Source organism: Antechinus flavipes, chromosome 5 (genome assembly GCF_016432865.1).
Source record: "Antechinus flavipes isolate AdamAnt ecotype Samford, QLD, Australia chromosome 5, AdamAnt_v2, whole genome shotgun sequence".
Classification (NCBI taxonomy): domain Eukaryota; kingdom Metazoa; phylum Chordata; class Mammalia; order Dasyuromorphia; family Dasyuridae; genus Antechinus; species Antechinus flavipes.
In genome coordinates this window covers 5,417,783-5,434,508 of record NC_067402.1, presented here as the reverse complement: position 1 = coordinate 5,434,508, position 16,726 = coordinate 5,417,783, and the positions used below count along the sequence as shown (strand labels likewise).

Here is a 16,726-nt window from a genome sequence, read left to right as displayed (position 1 = left end):
CACGAGTGGGTGGGGAAAGTGAGCTGCCATTATGCACGTGGGTCAGGAAAACGAGCTACCATGACACGGGTGGGGAAGTGAAACGAGCTGCCATTACGCATGTGGGGAAGGGAAATGAGCTGCGTGGCACGAGTAGGGGAGGGAAATGAGCCCCCATGACGCGGGTCGGGAGAGAAGGCGGCAGCCGCCGGGGCCTCGCCTCCCCCTCCAGGCCGGGGCTGCGCACAGAACCTTCGCCCTCAGTGCAAAAGAAGCAACTTTTAATAATTCTTTGGTTCGCGTTCACACGCGTCGAGCGGGGCGGCCGGGCCGGGCCGGGCCGGGCGGGCGCGGGCGCTCACAGCAGCACACACCGGTGGCTCTTCCTGGGCTCCGGGGGCTCCAGGGCGGCCAGAATGGCCTCGTCAAACACGTTCTTGAGGCCCTTCTGGGTGAGCGCCGAGCACTCCACGTATCTCACGGCGTTGAGGTCTCGGGTCAGCTTCTCGGCCATCTCGGGCGTGACGGGCTTCTGCTTGTTCTTGGCCAGCTTGGCCAGCGTGAAGGGCTCGTCCCGCAGGTCGATCTGCGTCCCGACCAGCAGGAAGGGGGCCTTGGGGCAGTGGTGGGTGATCTCGGGCACCCACTTGTGCTTCACGTTCTCGAAGGAGCTCGGCCGGACCACGGAGAAGCAGACCAGGAAGACGTCGGTCTGCGGGTAGCTGAGGGGCCGCAGGCGGTCGTAGTCCTCCTGGCCCGCCGTGTCGAAGAGGCCCAGCGTGTGCGGCTCCGAGCCGATCATGACGGTGACGGCGTAGTTGTCGAACACCGTGGGCATGTACTCGGACGGGAACTTGTTGGTGGTGTAGGAGATGAGCAGGCACGTCTTGCCCACCGAGCCGTCGCCCACCACCACGCACTTGATGGTCTGCAGCAGCGGGGTCATGGCGCGCCGGCCGCCGGCCGGGCTGCGCCGCGGGGGGGCCGGACCCCGGCTCCGCTCGCTCGGCCGCTCCCGCTTCGGCGCGTCTGGGGCAGATCCGCGCAATGGACGCTTTCGGGCTTCAGCTGCGGGCAACCTCGGGTCCCTGCCGGGGGCGGGCGTCGGCAGCGGCTCGGGCGTTGAGCTCTCCTCGGCTCTGGGCTCGGGGGCGCCGGTCGCACGGGCTGGCCGCGGGGGGCTGCGGGCGGCTGCGGGAGGCTGCAACGGTCCTCAACGACCCTGCTCGGGGGCAGCAGGAGAAGCCGGGCGGCTGGGAGCTGGGGCAGGAGGAGAAGCCGGTGGCAGGAGGAGAAGCCGGGTGGCAGGAGGAGAAAGCGGGCGGCTGGGAGCTGGGGGCAAGAGGAGAAGCTGGGTGGCAGGAGGAGAAAGCGGGGAGCTGGAGAGCAGGAGAAACGGGGGGCAGGAGGAGAAAGGGGGGCAGGAGGAGAAAGCGGGGAGCTGGGGAGCAGGAGAAACGGGGGGCAGGAGGAGAAAGGGGGGCAGGAGGAGAAAGCGGGGAGCTGGGGAGCAGGAGAAACCGGGGGGCAGGAGGAGAAAGCGGGCGGCTGGGAGCTGGGGGCAAGAGGAGAAGCTGGGTGGCAGGAGGAGAAAGCGGGGAGCTGGGGAGCAGGAGAAACGGGGGGCAGGAGGAGAAAGCAGGCGCCTGGGAGCTGAGATAGGAGGAGAAAACGGGGGAGGGGGGCAGGAGGAGAAAGCAGGCGGCTGGGAGCTGGGATAGGAGAAAGGCGGGGAAACTGAGGCAGGCAGGGTTAAGTGACTTGCCCATGGTCACACAGCTAATAAGTATCTGAGAGCAGATTTGAACTTGGAAAGATGAATCTTACTGCTCTTATGCTCTGTTCCACCTAAAACATGTATTCCTCCTCCTTTTAGATAATATGTGCCTCAAAGCCAGAGACTCTGGCTGGTAATTCTTTATTCTGCATATAACCTCCAGGAAGACCCTGTTTTGAATATATAAAATGCTCATAGGGGAACTCTCTCTGTATCTCTGTCTCTGTGTCTGCCTCTCTCTCTCTCTCTCTCTCTCTCTCTCTCTCTCTCTCTCTCTCTCTCTCTCTCTCTCTCTCTCTCTCTCTCTCTTTTTCCCTTCCTCCTTCCTTCCATTTCAGGAGATTGTAGTTCATCTTTGATACTCCAAGAGGGCCAATGACATCACAATATGGCAGCCAAAGGGTAGGCTTTTCTTTGTGCTACTGCGACTCGGCTTCCCTCACAGAGCCCAGCACCCTCTCAGGTGAGGGGCTGCCATGCTGGGTGGTCCCGGGCTGTCTCCCACGTCTAACAGTTGCCACCAAAGAGTCTCTTCGGAGACATCTTGCGAACGTCCCGGTATCATTTCTTCTGACCTCGACGTGAGCACGTGGCCTGTGGGAGCTCTCTATCAGAGTCTTAGGTAAGTGCATTTGGCTTTCCGACTACCCGGCTGGTCCATGATTCTTTCAAAGAAAGCAGGGGCTGGAAGGCCGATCTAGAGAGATTCTCAGAGTTCTGTTCTCGGCCATTGAGGGCCAGATCATCAACTCAGATGATGGCATCGATCATATGGTAGTTAAAGCTCAAGTGACCCAAAGTGGGGAGAGTCAGGAAGGAGCCCGGGCTGGATGATCTTCATGGGCAAGAAGGGAGGCATCGAACACAGCCTGTGGCTGAATGACTCCCAGGTGTAGCCTCAACCAGATTCAGATACAACTGGGAAATGTTTAATAAAAATATAAAGCAGCATAGAAAATATTACAAGTGAAAACTATGCATCCACAGGATCTTTACATATGGATTAGTGCCTCTGTTTACCACCAATGAACTGCGCACTGATTCCATGGAAAGTCTTTCAGCTGGGTCTAAATTTGCCGAGCACAAAATTGGGGAGGCCTGAGCAAGATCTGTGGGTGTTCAGCAAGTCTACAGTGTAACGTGGAAGCTCCCCCATGTCCACCTGCAGCCCTGAGTGGGGTATCATAATTCAATCCAAAGCCCTCCGGTTTTAAAAGGAAACCAATAAAAGCCGCGGCATCCAGAGCAAGGAGATGGGGATGTGAAGAAGGGGGGAAATGAGGAAAAACCAGCAGGAGCTGATGGTCTGAAGAGATCATCTGAGAACTTGAGTGACCCAAGAAAGAGGGAACGGGACTCCCTTTGTTGGTGCTCAGGGGCCAAAAGAAGAATGGACAGAGGCAGGTGAAGGCTGGATGGAAGAAAACTTAGCCCACAATACCTGGTCAAAGGTAAAAAGGGGCTGCCCCCACAGGCAATAGGCTCCCTTCACCTCCTTGGCTGGCTGAGCAATCTTATAGAATCTGTTCAGAGAAAAACCAAACCAGGTGACCTTGGAGTCGCTCCCAACTTCAAGATCTTGCGCTTTTTGGAAAAGAGAAAGAAGGGAGAAGTCCAAAGGAGATGGAAGCAGAGGGAAAAGAAACTCAAAGGGCAAGGAGGGGGAGGGGGAGACTGAGGAAGGTAAAGTTATATTAAAATAGTGATATATTAAAATAGTGAAAATAGAGATAGATCAGAATATTTCTTTCTCCAGAATGTCCCAGTTAAGTAGGGGAAGAGAGAAGATGAAAACACAAGGTTTCCAGTTAAAACACCAATGCCATGGTGAGTCTTCAAACTGCCGCAGCCTAAAGTTTGTGGATTTTCCTAGTGCCCTTGGTCTTGCTGTGTAGGAAACCCAGAGGGGACACCTGCAAGCTTCTCGGCCAGCCGATGCCGGTTCCCATCCCCACGCACTTTCAGGATGATCGTCCTTCCCGAGGGAGGGTCGGCATATTGTGAGCTGCTCAGTGAAAAGTCTGTCATGGCGCCTTTGCTTCCAAACCCAATTGCTGAGTGCTTAACTTGCTTTTTTGACACTAAAAGCCACTTATTGGCTGCTGTCTCCTTAGCTGTCAGTTGATTTAAGCACAGCCAAATACACTTGCAGAATGAACTGGCTGAGCAAAGTGAATGGTCAAGTAATTAAAGTAGAAAGTCACCTTGGCTTTAATTTGCTTTAATTAATCTCCCCTGCACTCCTATCCTCCTGGTTCTTTCCAAAAGCACCAGAGGCAGCTGATTTTTCTCTACATTTTGGTCCAAAGCACTAATGACTTCGTCTTTCCCTCCCCTTGCCTGTAGTGACACAGCCCTAGTCACTTAGCCTCTCTCTGCTTCAATTCCCTCAACTGGAAAATGAGGGAAATGGTGAGTGTCCACCAGCCAGGGCCGCTGGGAGGGGCAGATGACACAGGAAATTGTTTGGATGCTTCAGGCAGGGACAGGTTGGAGGTTAGTGAATGTTGTTGGAGGAAAGAAGGTCTGGCCTTGGGAACGAGGAGCCAAGAGGTCAGCATCCTGTCCTCCTGACCAATGGGAAGGGCTGTGGAAAGGGCTCCGAGCCCCAGAAAGCATGCAGGGGACCACACCAAGGTCTTGGGCAGGCAGGAGTTTGTGTTGAAGCACCTAGGATGAAGTGCGGTTTATTAGAGGTCTACAAGCCTGAAGGAGTAGAAAGGGAAGGCAGATGGTAGCAGATCCTGGGAGGGCAGGGCTGAGGAGGAGCCCTGGCCAGGGCTGGAAAGGGTTGTTTATTTGCCCAGGGATGAAATCTGACTGTCCACAGGGGATGGAGGGGCAGGCAAAGGGGAGCTTCAGAAGAGAGCCAAGATGGAGAAGCTCAGAGACTCAGCCAACCCCAGGATGAAAGGCAGTGTGGCTTAGTGGACAGGCGACAGGACTTGGTCTCTGGAAGATCAGAATGAAAATCCTGCCTCAGACCCTTATTAGCTATGTGACCTTGAGCACCTTTTATATCTCTCTGGACCCAGTTTCCCCATCTGCAAAATGAGGGGCTGGATTAGAAAGATGGAAAAGCCTGTTCTAGATTTGGGACCTCTGTGGGAATGTTGGTGGGAAGCTGCCTCTGCCCTCAGGATGTCCTAAGGACTCGTTCTAAGCTTACTTGAGTTTATCGTTTGTGGCAGAAATTTCTCCTGACCTCAGGGAGCTTTTATTCCAGGTGTGGGGAGTGGGGAGTGGGGAGGGAAGGGAGTGCGGTCACCCAAGCAGGAGCATGGAGGAGAAAGACTGGGGGACAGTCTGAAGAACAGTGAAGGAGTGAGCCTGACAGGCTGAGCCCTCCCTTAAAATGAAAGCTCTAGAAGGAACAAACCAAACAAAGGAAGGAACCATAGTGGGAGAAAGAGTGAGAAAACTCTTGGGAAATGGTGAACAAAACATAAAAAGTTAGGGGATGAGCTTGGAGAGAAAGAAAAAAAGTGATCCTTGCTGGCTGGAGCGCTCCCTTAAAATGGAAGTTTGGGGAGTACTAAATAAATCAGGAGGAGAACCCCAGAGGTGGGAGGAGCTCCCCACATGAGAATGGTGGCCTTCAGTAACATAAAGGCAAAAATATAGAAACATAGTCTCCTTGTATTGTTCTAAAGTAAACGTTCTCTTTTAAAAAAAGATTCTCTAATGGATTTCAGAGTCCAATGGACAAGAATTCCAAAAGAAAGAAAGAGGGAGGAAGGAAGGAAAAAAGAAAGAGAGGGGGGGAGGGAGAGAGGAAGGAAAAAAAGAAAAAAAGAAAAAAAAGAATGGAGAAAAGACAGGAAAGAAAAAAGAAAACCATTTTCAACTGTCCTACATCTGTCTCTCATTAGGATTTTTAAAAGATGTATTTTATTTATTGTATTTTTACTTGTTTCCATCTCATTCTGTCAACTCACTTTTTTTTCCTCAATAAAGAAATCTTCCTGTGCTTTGGAGGTTTCAGAATAGAGGCCAGTTCTGACTTTTGTCATTGGTTTAAAGCAGCAAAAATAAGAATAGAAACTAAATCTGAGTTATTTTGTTCATATGTGTTTATCTGTGCAGTCGTGGTTTTCTTTGGCTGCTAAATCCTATGCTTATTTTCCTGGCTAAGGGTCCACTGAAGTCCCATTATTTTTCCAGTAATAAAGCACCTATGATAGCTAGTCTGCTTTTGGCCAAACTTTCTCTAGGCAAGCCCAGGGCAGGGAGAAACAGGTCATGGTTCTGGACGGTTTCTGGATCTAAAACTAGTGTCACAGAGTCCTGTGATTGCTCTTCTTGGCAATCTTTATCTCCTTCATTCTTCACCTTTAGAGTTGATTATTGAAATGGGTGTGTAACAAATAGCCTTTTGTCTTCCCCCTTCCCAGTGAAAAGCTGGCTTTATGATTACATTCCAAGTCCAAAGTACTGGTCTCCCAGGCTCTTTGCTTGTACTGTGTTTTTCATATGTGTCTACAGTGCCCAGAATTCTCTGTGAGGTTAAAAGATCAAGGTCTCTTGTCTATCATTAGTAAGACAATTAAATGAAACCAGATGTCACAACTCCTTCAAGATGTATAAAAACTGCCTTGAACATCTCCCTCTTCCCTCCCATCTCTGGGACTCAACATCCATTAGCCAGCTCTAGAATTAAAAGGTCTTTCTACTATGCAGATCATGGAGAAAAAAAAAATCTGCAATGAAATCATTAGAATGGCCTCAGAAACATTTTATTTAGAAAACCGGCCAACTTTTTGGTCTATGTAACAAAGCATAAAACATAGTGGGTCCAAAAACCCCAGTTTGGGCCACCACAATGTCCTTTTCTGGAAGTAGACAAGAGAGGGTCCAAGAGGAGCGCCTAATGAGGAATGGTTAAAGGAATACTGGGGGAGCATCTTGGAGAACACAAAACTTGGGGAGACACGAAAGCTACCTTCAAATAATTGAAGGGTTGACATGTAGAAAAAAGAATAACTTTGCTCTGCCTGGACCCAGAGGTAAGAGCTCAGAGACTTGGAGGGCACCAGCAAAGAGGCAAATTTTGTTTTGATTTAAGAGGGAAAAAAATTCTAATAATCAAAGCTACATCAAAGTGACATGGGCTGTCTCGAAACTATTGGGTTCTCCTCAATCGCTGTCATCAGCAAAATATTGGTGACTACATGTCAGGTTTATTCTGGAGGGAATTCTTGGTCAGGTCTCAGACCCGAGGCAAGAGCCTCCCTCCCCTTTCAGCTCTGTATTTCTGCGTCCCCACGATGCTTTGCAAGACTGCACAATGTATTATGTGGCCACGATGCGTGGGCTGCCAACATCTTTAAAGGACTGAAAATGAGCATTCCCCCAGAGGGCAGTGAAGTGGTATTCGGAGGCAGCAATTCCTGACATAAAAGGAATAATAAAGGAGAATGGGAGTCAAGGTTGTCATCCGTGGAATAACGACAAAGAAGATGGGCTCCTTATGTAATGAGAGTTATGAATAAATGATAGGAGGCTAGCCCTTTACTCCTGGAATCCTCTCAATATCAAGAGAAATCATTAGTGATTAGAGAAATGCAAATTAAAACGTTATATTATTTTACACACTCAGATTGGCTAATACGGTTGAAAGAGGAAATGACAAATATTGGGAGCGTGTGGAGAAATTGGGACATTAATTCATTGCTGGTGGAAGCGTGAACTAATCTAGCCATTTTGGGGAATAATCCAGGCTTTTGCCCAAAGAGTTATTAAACTGCCTACGCCCTTTGCTCAAGCTATACCACTACCACATCTGTTTCCCAAAATGATTAGGGGGAAGGAAAATAACCCATATTTTCTAAATTTTCTAAAATATTTCTAGCATCTATCTTTGTGGTGGCTAAGAACTAGAGATTGCAAGGATGCCCATCTACTTGGGAATTGGGGGACAAGTTGCAATACACGATCCTGATAGAATCCTATTGTGCTTTAAATAATGATGAACTCGATGATCTTAGAAAAACATGACTGGCACAAATCAATGAAGAGTGAAACGAGCAAAACCAAGGGATCATTGTATAGAGTAACAGCAAAATGATTTAAAGAACAACTTTGACTGGCTAAGTCATTTTGACTCTTATAAATACCCAGACTAACTGCAAAGGTCCTGTGAAGGATGCTATCTGCATCCAAAGAAAGATCTGATAAACAAAACTATATATGCTTTACATATATACATACATACACACACACTTGGTAGTTATCTGGAGAAGAAGAGAAATAAAAGGGAAGGGGAAAGAAAGTTCCATGATAACTTTATTATTTATTTAAAAGGAATAGTAAGTTGTACATGACAGATTTGCAGTTTCATGTGTAATGCACAGTCAACTAAATAATTCCTTTAAATCTGATCCATTTAATAGAAAATGAAGAAACATTGGGATGAGGAAAATGTGCAAACACAGAAATTTGAAAATCACTGACTTTGGACTTAGGCAGTCAAGCAGAATTTATTAATCACCTACTATGTGCTAGGGATTATCGAGTGTTAGGGGGAAAAGAAAGGCAAAATACATTTCCTGCTCTCAAGGAACTATAATATTAGTCACATAATGAATTATTTCACTCTAGATTCAATGTTTCTTTGAAAGATTTACTAAACCGTAGATTTTCATACTTCCTTTCTCATATGTGCCTCGGTTGTTTAATGCATGATTTAAGGATCTGGAGGGCTTGGAGCTCATGCCTAATGAGGAATGATTAAAGGAATATTGGGGGATCATCTTGGAGAACACAAAACTAACTCACCTAACTAGGAAGACACTTCACAAGGTAGGTGTCTGAGACACCAACACATTATTAAAAGGTATAAAATAGTTCAAAAGAAACGATAGTACAATAGCCAATTAACAGAGTAGGAGTCTCTACTCTCATGATGACTATATCTGCTAACAATCCTAGAAATCAAGTGCAACTGAAGAAAGTAATCTCTAAGAATAAATTTACAAAAATAGTATTTTACTGCTTTAACCATTTCCTCTAAGAAAAGATGGGGCAAAAATGTTTGCGGCAGCCCTGTTCGTAGTGGCTAAAAGCTGGAAAATGAAAGGATGTCCATCTATTGGAGAATGGTTGAGTAAATTGTGGTATATGAATGTTATGGAATATTATTGTTCTGTAAGGAACGACCAGTAGGATGAATACAGAGAGGACTGGCGAGACTTACATGGACTGATGCTGAGTGAAATGAGCAGAACCAGGAGATCATTATATACCTCAACAACGATACTGTTTGAGGATGTATTCTGATGGAAGTGGATCTCTTCGATAAAGAGAGCCTTAATTGATCAAAGATGACAGAAGCAGCTACACCCAGAGAAAGAACACTGGGAAATGAATATTAACTACTTGCATTTTTGTTTTTCTTCCCGGGTTATTTATACCTTCTGAATTCAATTCTCCCTGTGCAACAAGAAAACTGTTCGGTTCTGCACACATATATTGTATCTAGGATATACTGCAACCCATTCAACATGTAAAGGACTCTTGCCATCTGGGGGAAGGGGTGGAGGGAGGGGAACAGAAGTGAATGCAAGGGATAATGCTGTAAAAAATTACCCTGGCATGCTTTCTATCAATAAAAAGTTATTTAAAAAATAAAATAAAATAAAATCAAAAATCAAATCAAAAAAAAAAAAGAAAAGAAAAGATGGGGCATCTACTTAATGACTCGTATGCTTTAATTCAATTATGCTCAAAAATATCTGTTTATACAAATGTATGATTGGGGCACAAAGTGCTGAAGACATTTGGCCCCAGTGTCCCAGTTTTCCACGTTCCCTAGTTCTCCATTGTTTCTTAGTTCTTCCAAGTCCTGAATAAAAGCTCTTTTCACTGTATTATAATATGAGCCCCGGAATAATTAACAGGAGGAAATTAGAGTGAAATCATTTGTACAGATTTCAGGTCTTTCAATGACTCCATAGTGCTCCATCATTTTAACATAAATGTTCTCCCAGCAGTGTTTGATGGCTTCAATTCATGGGAGAATATAATGGTGGAAGAATCAAGTCTTTAGTAAGTAGCTCCTATGTTCCAGGCACTGTGCATAGAGCTGGGAATACAAATGCAACCAGTGAAACAATCCTCCTTCCCAAGGGGTTTATATTCTGACGAAGGACACAAGGAGAGCCATGTGGATGAATGCTGAGTGGAGCAGATTACTCTGGATCATTTCTGCCCCAGGGGGCAATGGACTCGGTGGTCCTGGTTTTGATTCTTGGTCCTCCTGTTTGACACATGTGTGGCTTTAGGCAGTTTCCTTAAATTTCATGAGCCTCAGTTTCCTTTTCTATACAATGCTGCGCTTGGACCCAGGGATCTTCAGGGTTCCTTCTTGTTTTCAGTCTTACTGAGGCTAAAGCAGGTTTAAAGATATCACTGAGGAAGGACCTGGGCCACTCATCTCCCAGAAACGCAGGGCCATGGAGAGAGCACGTGGGCACCGGGATTTTCTGCTCAAGGAAGACATGGGCACAGTGGGCCAAAGTGCCAGGGGCATCGATCCAAAGCCAGGGCCGAGATGTTGGCCTTGTGCCACTCTCTGCCCTCAGGCAATGCCCTAAGCGCTTAGATGCCCGCTGCCCAAAGCTTCAGAAAAGCGGGCATGTGGGTGATGAGTGACATTACAACGGGCAAGTCCAATTCAGCTCATCTACCTCTTATTAAGTGCCTACTATGTGCAGGTCGTCAAGGTAACTGCTGAAGACACAAAAATAAAAACAAACAAGGGCCAAGCCCTCAAAGGACATGGAGAGTGTGCTTTGGGGAAAACTTGTAAAAGTCCAAGTTGTTGAATGGAATACGACTCATGGCGGCCCCTTTGTCACTGAGCTGAGCTGCCATTGGCGCCAGGATCACAGAGGATGCAGAACGGCCCGTGAGCGATGTCGATCCTAAAATAGAGGTAAACACTGGGGAGCATAAATGTGGAGGAGGCTGGAGCTGGAGCAGCCAAGAGCAGAGACCGAGCACGACGAAGAAGGTAGGATTCATAAGTCATCTCTATTTTCGGCCCAGGGCTTCATCTTTGCCAAGTCTCAACTCGAGAATCTGTTTTAAATTGAACATGAGCCCAGTGGTTCTTAAGTGAGAAGGGCTAATAGTATGCTTTTCTCTGGAAATGCTGCACAGAGTGAGCTAAATTTGAAAGGCCCAATACTTGAAATGCCAGGATTTTCCTTCTCTTTATGCTGATCGAGGAAACTGCTTTCATTCAAGCTTCCCCAGACTGTCCCGATGAAATTTCCCCTATTTTATATCCCCATGTACCAGGGACTGAAAGAAATATTCACTGAGCACGGTGCTTTCATCATCTGGGGAAAACTACCGGCAGGATTTTTCAGAATTCTAGGATTTTAATGTAAGTCGGTGAGGGAGTCGGAAAAATTAGATCTTAATTATTAAGTGACTATTATTCATTAAAAATGCAAAAGGGTGAAAAGAAACACATGATAAATTGCTAGCTCAATATCACCAGGCAGATCTATTTTAGGAAAGTCACCTAAGTGGTGAAAATAGAATTCCTGACAATGATCTTAAAAAGATGATAGACAATAATGCTTGAAGAGATGATTGTAGATGACAATAGATAGATAGAAAGATAGATGACTATAGATGGGGAAATAGAAAGATGACTATAGATAAAGAGAGAGATAGAGAGATGACTATATATATATACATATATATATTATATATATATAGATCTAGATATATACCTTTCCTAGGCCCAATGGAGCCACTAGTCACTGCGATGGTAGAAAATCTAAGAAGTGTTTGCTTGTCCCATTCATACAAACAGCGGATTGAGGCAGAGATTTCTCCTCCTCTCATAATGAAAAAAGAGACAGGACAGAAAGCATTCTTAGCTGCCAAGGAGAGGGAAAAGTGGGAAGGGAAAGAAGAGGGTACGGCTGTCAGAGTCCATTAATGGTGGAAGGGAGGGAGAGAGGGTGAAGGAGGAAGAGGAAGAAAAAGGGAAAGAGGGAGAGGAAGGAAGAATATGTGAAGAGAGAGAAATCTCTCTTCTGGCTAAATCATTTGCCGGGGGAGAAGGAGCCAACTGAAGAAAAAGCCCCCAAAGACTTTAGCCTTATGCTACCGTGTCTATAAGGCAAGACAGTCCACCTGCTATCATCCTGGCCCGTTTTCAGTTCCTCCCAAAGGGTGAGGCAACATCTTCTACTAAACAGGGCCTCTCGGCTCCGAAGGTTAACAAGGACGATGGCCCGCTCTAAATACGTCATTTTTTTCTAAATCTGTGGAGTTCTATTAAAAAACCCAAAGATGTCCCAACTCCGTCTCTGTGACTCCTAGGGAACCACAGTTTTGAATCAAGGGTTCTACCCTATAATTACACTGAAATCTCCCTCCCTCCGTGACCTGTGGGCAACCACTCTTACCTGAGACCTATTGTCTTGACAGAGGCAATTGAGGGAAGAATGGTATAATTTTGTATCTTATCCGACCACTGATTCCAAACAGCTGGCAGGAAACTAGGTGTCCGTCGTTAATTAAAATATTACGCAGTTCAACTAAGCAGAAGAGGAATACAGGGTACACGTATCAATTAGCTCTGTGTTTTTGTATGTCTCCGGTTACTGCGGACTTATTTTATTGGGTGCCACATGTAAGGGGCTATCTTTCCACATTTCTGCATATGTGACTGTAAAGAGAAGAGATTTGCCGGAGATCCATCCTCCTTGAACTGGATATGGCAAAATTCTCATCCTGGTGGCTGGACCCTTGTTTACCTTTCCTCAAAAACAGGCAGATCTAAATGAAGGTCTTTTGATCTAATTAGTCATGGCCCATTGTTCCACCTCCTTGACCCAATGCCCCCAGAAAATGAGTCTCAGAATGCTCTCAGTTTTCTATCCAAGCAAGAAAACATAGTTTATTACTGTAAGTCAAGAGGGACCTCGGTTGATTATCCTAGCCAGGTAAAGTTAATTACTTTGGGGTAAAAACCTTCTCGATTGAAAGATCATTGAGCAAAGCCCGTACACCTTCTTGAAACAATCAAAGCCATTGGGAGAGGGACTTGGTCATAACCCAAGGAATCGGTGGGAAAGGGAAAACTATCTCAGGGGAAAGATTTGGACAGTCTGTGAGCCTCCAGCATACCTCAGAGCAGCAGGAGGGCTGAGTTGTGACAGAGATGGGAGGTGGAAAAGAAGATCATTGGCTTGACAAACATGTGTTAGTTCAAGACCTCAGTGGAGAGGAGTCTGAGAAAAGGTCAGTTCTTTCCCCAGTTTCCCCTTCTAATGTCTGTCTATTCATATTACACTATTGTATAATCTCCTGCTTGATTATCTGTTTCCTACAAACTGATTGTTTTCTTCAACCACAAAAAAACCAGAGGATAACCAGATATATAATAATAATAATAATAATAATAATAATAATAAAACAATAACAACAATAATAATAGCTGTTATTTATATGCCATTTTCTATATGCCAGGCGCTTTACAATTATTATCTCATGTGCTCTTTACGATAACCTTATGAGAAAGTTACTATTATTATCCTCATTTTATAGATAAGAAAACCAAACTGAGGGAAGATGAAGTGACTTGCAGGATTTGAATTCAGGTCTCCTAGCTCCAGACCTGGAATTCTATCCCCTAAGCCAATTCTAAATTAAACAAAGAGCCCCACCTCTGTTACAAGACAGGAATTCCCCCGAGTCAGCTTAGAGTGATGGTTTCTGAAAGAAGTTTCCTTCTAAAATTTACTGAAGTTGAAAAACAAAAAAACTCCAGACAGCGTGGGGGGGGGGGGGGGGGGTTACTCTGAAACCTTGGTTTCAGAAAAATCAGTCGCCACAATAGAGATTTAAATTAAAAACAAAATAAAAGCCAGAAGAAAGTTTATCCTGTGCATTAAGTTACAAATCTAGGCAGGGAGACGCAACCGTTGTGACCTAGAGAGGTGTCTTCCTATGGGACAAGGGGACTTCTAAATACTAGTTATTTCCCAATAGATACTCCGAGTATAGAGGAAGCCCAGGGCCGGCCAGTCACTTACCTGGGGACAATTTGTTGTGTTTCACGGGAAGAGACCCAGAGATTTTCCAACATCTAAGTTGAGCCTCAAGGGTCTGAGACGGCTTCTGCAATGGGGCACAAAAGAAAGGATCCTTAGTAGAATCCTGAGTTCAACCATTTCTCTTATTCACACCCTCTGGGTGACTCTGGGCAAGTCCCTTAACCTAACTGTGCCTCCGTTTTCTCCCCTGTAAAATGAAAGAGCTAAAGAAGTTGGTCTCTGAAGTCACTTAGAAGGATAAAGGAAGGAAAACATATGGTTAATTGGGGAGTCCATTTATAGACATATAGAGACTAACTCTGACATAGCATTACTCATATCAAGAAATGGAAAAATATAATGCTTTTCTTTTATTAGCACTACAATTGATATAGAATGGAAACTCTCCCTACACACACACACACACACACACACACACACACACACACACACACACACATACATTTGAAAATTTGTCACCATAAAATAACATTTAATGAGAGGGAACATTTAATCAGCAATCTTTATCTTGCCAAGGGGCTAGAAGGACAGATTCATGATGCGAAAATGCTCCATGGCCATGAGAGGAGAGCCCATTGAAGCCTGGGTCGGTGCCGTGCCATGTTGGCTCCTCTTTTCTGAGAATGATGGGAAGGCCCCGGAGCCGCCGAGCTCATCTGCCCGCGCTTCTCGGACTAGCCCAGCTGAGGAATCCCAATCATCTCCACCAGGAAGGAGGCGGAAGGAGAAGGGGGCGAGGGCTTGGGTTCCTCTCCCAGAGATGTTCTCAGCAGAGCTTCTGTGAGCCCCGCTTCCGCCACTGGGAAACCATTGTGCCTGATCCAGGATACCGGCCAAATCCTAATAACGGCATCATTAAGGCGTTAAACAGTGTATCAGTCGGCTTGGTTCTGCCAATCGGTGATGTCAGCGGGATCCTGTGCTTTCAGAAACTTAATTAAATTCCTTCATTCAGATAATCAACATTTGGGCTTCGAACCACTCTTTGAACACAGCCGTTCTTTGTCTGGCAGCTGTGAGAACTTGTACCCCATCCTCTCACAGAAGAAGGGGATAAAAAAAGTTCATTTCCCCTCCGATAATGAAATCCTGTTTGGGGCAAGTCGCTGGTGGCTGCACGTTCACGTTGCAGCTCCAGCCCGGGCCTCCTTCCAACCAGATGCGATCACAATGAAGGATCGCTCCTTGGAGAACATGTGGCGAGAATTACCTCGTTGCCTGAGCACGGCATGCTCTCGCGCTCTCCTCCGGGCCGCTTAAAAATGTGTGGGGTTCTTCGGCCTAATCTAGAACATGCCGGACCCCCACCTTCTGGTCATCTCCACTCCATTCACGTCCCATCGAGATTCTTGTTAGTGTCAAAGCAAGAGGACTTGGTCCAGCTTGGTCACTTACCTAGACGTCACCTAGTCTCTGTGGGACTCAGTTTCCTCATTTGTAAAAGTGAAGGGAAGGAATTAATTGGCTTCTAAGATCCATCTCTAAATCAATGACTATTTGGTCTTTCAACCAATCAAGAAACACAGCTGTGCATTTTTTATGCAAAAAGGGCCAACATGGTCCCTGTCTTCATGGAGTCTTTCATTTAAGTCATTTAAATGAGTCAAGTCACTTATTTAAGCGAAACTAGAAATAGCTTAATTAATTCTCTGGATGAGATGATAACAAAGTTGAAATAAATGTTAATGAGCTCTGGTTAGAAGTGAGTTAAGATCTCAGCTCAAAACAGGAGAGAAGGAAAGATCTTCCCCAGAAAAAGTCACTTCATGGCCTAGAATTTCAAGGAAGTCCAGTGATTTGATGGGTAACTTCCTTTTCATGTCCACCATTCTGTCTCCCCTGAGGAGACTGTGTCTAAATTCTGTCTTGAGCTAACATTTTAAGTGAATTATAAAGGCCTAAAGTTTCCTGCTCAGCATCTGTCTGCTACCAAAGAGTCATGCTATCTCACCCCCACCTCACCAAGTGGGAACTGGTTCCCTGTCCATACAATACACTCCCAGCCTCTGCTTCCTGCACAGTGACAGTGAAAGCTCATCCTTCCCTAGACTCTTACCTAACTTTGCTTCTGAGGCTCAACCTTCTTGCTAACGGGGCCCAGGGGATTGGTGCTTTCTGTCAGTGTTGCCCCTCCGTGTGGGCAACTTCCTCAGGCCTCTTGAGTGTGAGGTAATTTCCACAGCCCTTTTCTACTCATTATTTGAAGGAGGGTGTGAAAGGGACAAGGACAAGACTCAAAAAGTGGAAAAGAAAGAGCTGAGACTTTGGGGAGGAGGAAGTTCTTACCTCAAAAAAAAAAAAAAAAGCAGGAATGCATGACTATGTAGGGTTCTAGTGCCTGAATCTTGAGACTGGTGTGAGAACAAAGACATCCAGTTACCTTAGCTCGACTAAAAGTGACTTATGTGGACCACAGAGCTCTGAGGGAGAGAGCAGATTCTGTGGCATTCTGGCCTTCTTTTCCCAATTCCTGTCGAAAGGTTCCTGGGAAAGGTGGGAGTCTTCAGAGGTCGCCACCAGTTATTTCCTTCCATAAGGGAGTCAGCACTAAAACCCAAGACAGCGCTGTGTGTACATAGCAAGAGGAGTTGAGCAGAGGGAATTTTTTTTGGTAGTTCATTAACAAAGACATGGGTCCACTAGAAAAAGAAAGACAGAATGGCCCAGGACAGAAGACTCCAGAGATTCTAGCACTGGGAACCCAGGCAAACCAAGGCTTGTGTGGTGGGAACCTGAGAACAAAGGCTGAAACTTTAAATGAAATCAATACCCCCAAAAGTTTGGGGAGCTAAACATTCTGCTTTTGTCTTGTGCCTTTTAAACTTGTTCTACATCTCATACCTTGTTACCCGTATTTGCAAAGGAACTGAGGCTACCTAGGGAAGAG

General features: G+C 45.9%; 1 protein-coding gene across 1 annotated transcript; it reads right to left on the bottom strand.

Annotated features, from left to right (window-relative positions):
- Positions 1–239: 239 nt before the first annotated feature.
- LOC127564730 (cell division control protein 42 homolog) lies at positions 240–1,134 on the bottom strand. Its single transcript, XM_052001479.1, has one exon. The coding sequence runs from the start codon at positions 923–925 to the stop codon at positions 338–340; it is 588 nt and encodes a 195-aa protein (XP_051857439.1). The 5' UTR covers positions 926–1,134; the 3' UTR covers positions 240–337.
- Between the last annotated feature and the right edge of the window lie 15,592 nt (positions 1,135–16,726).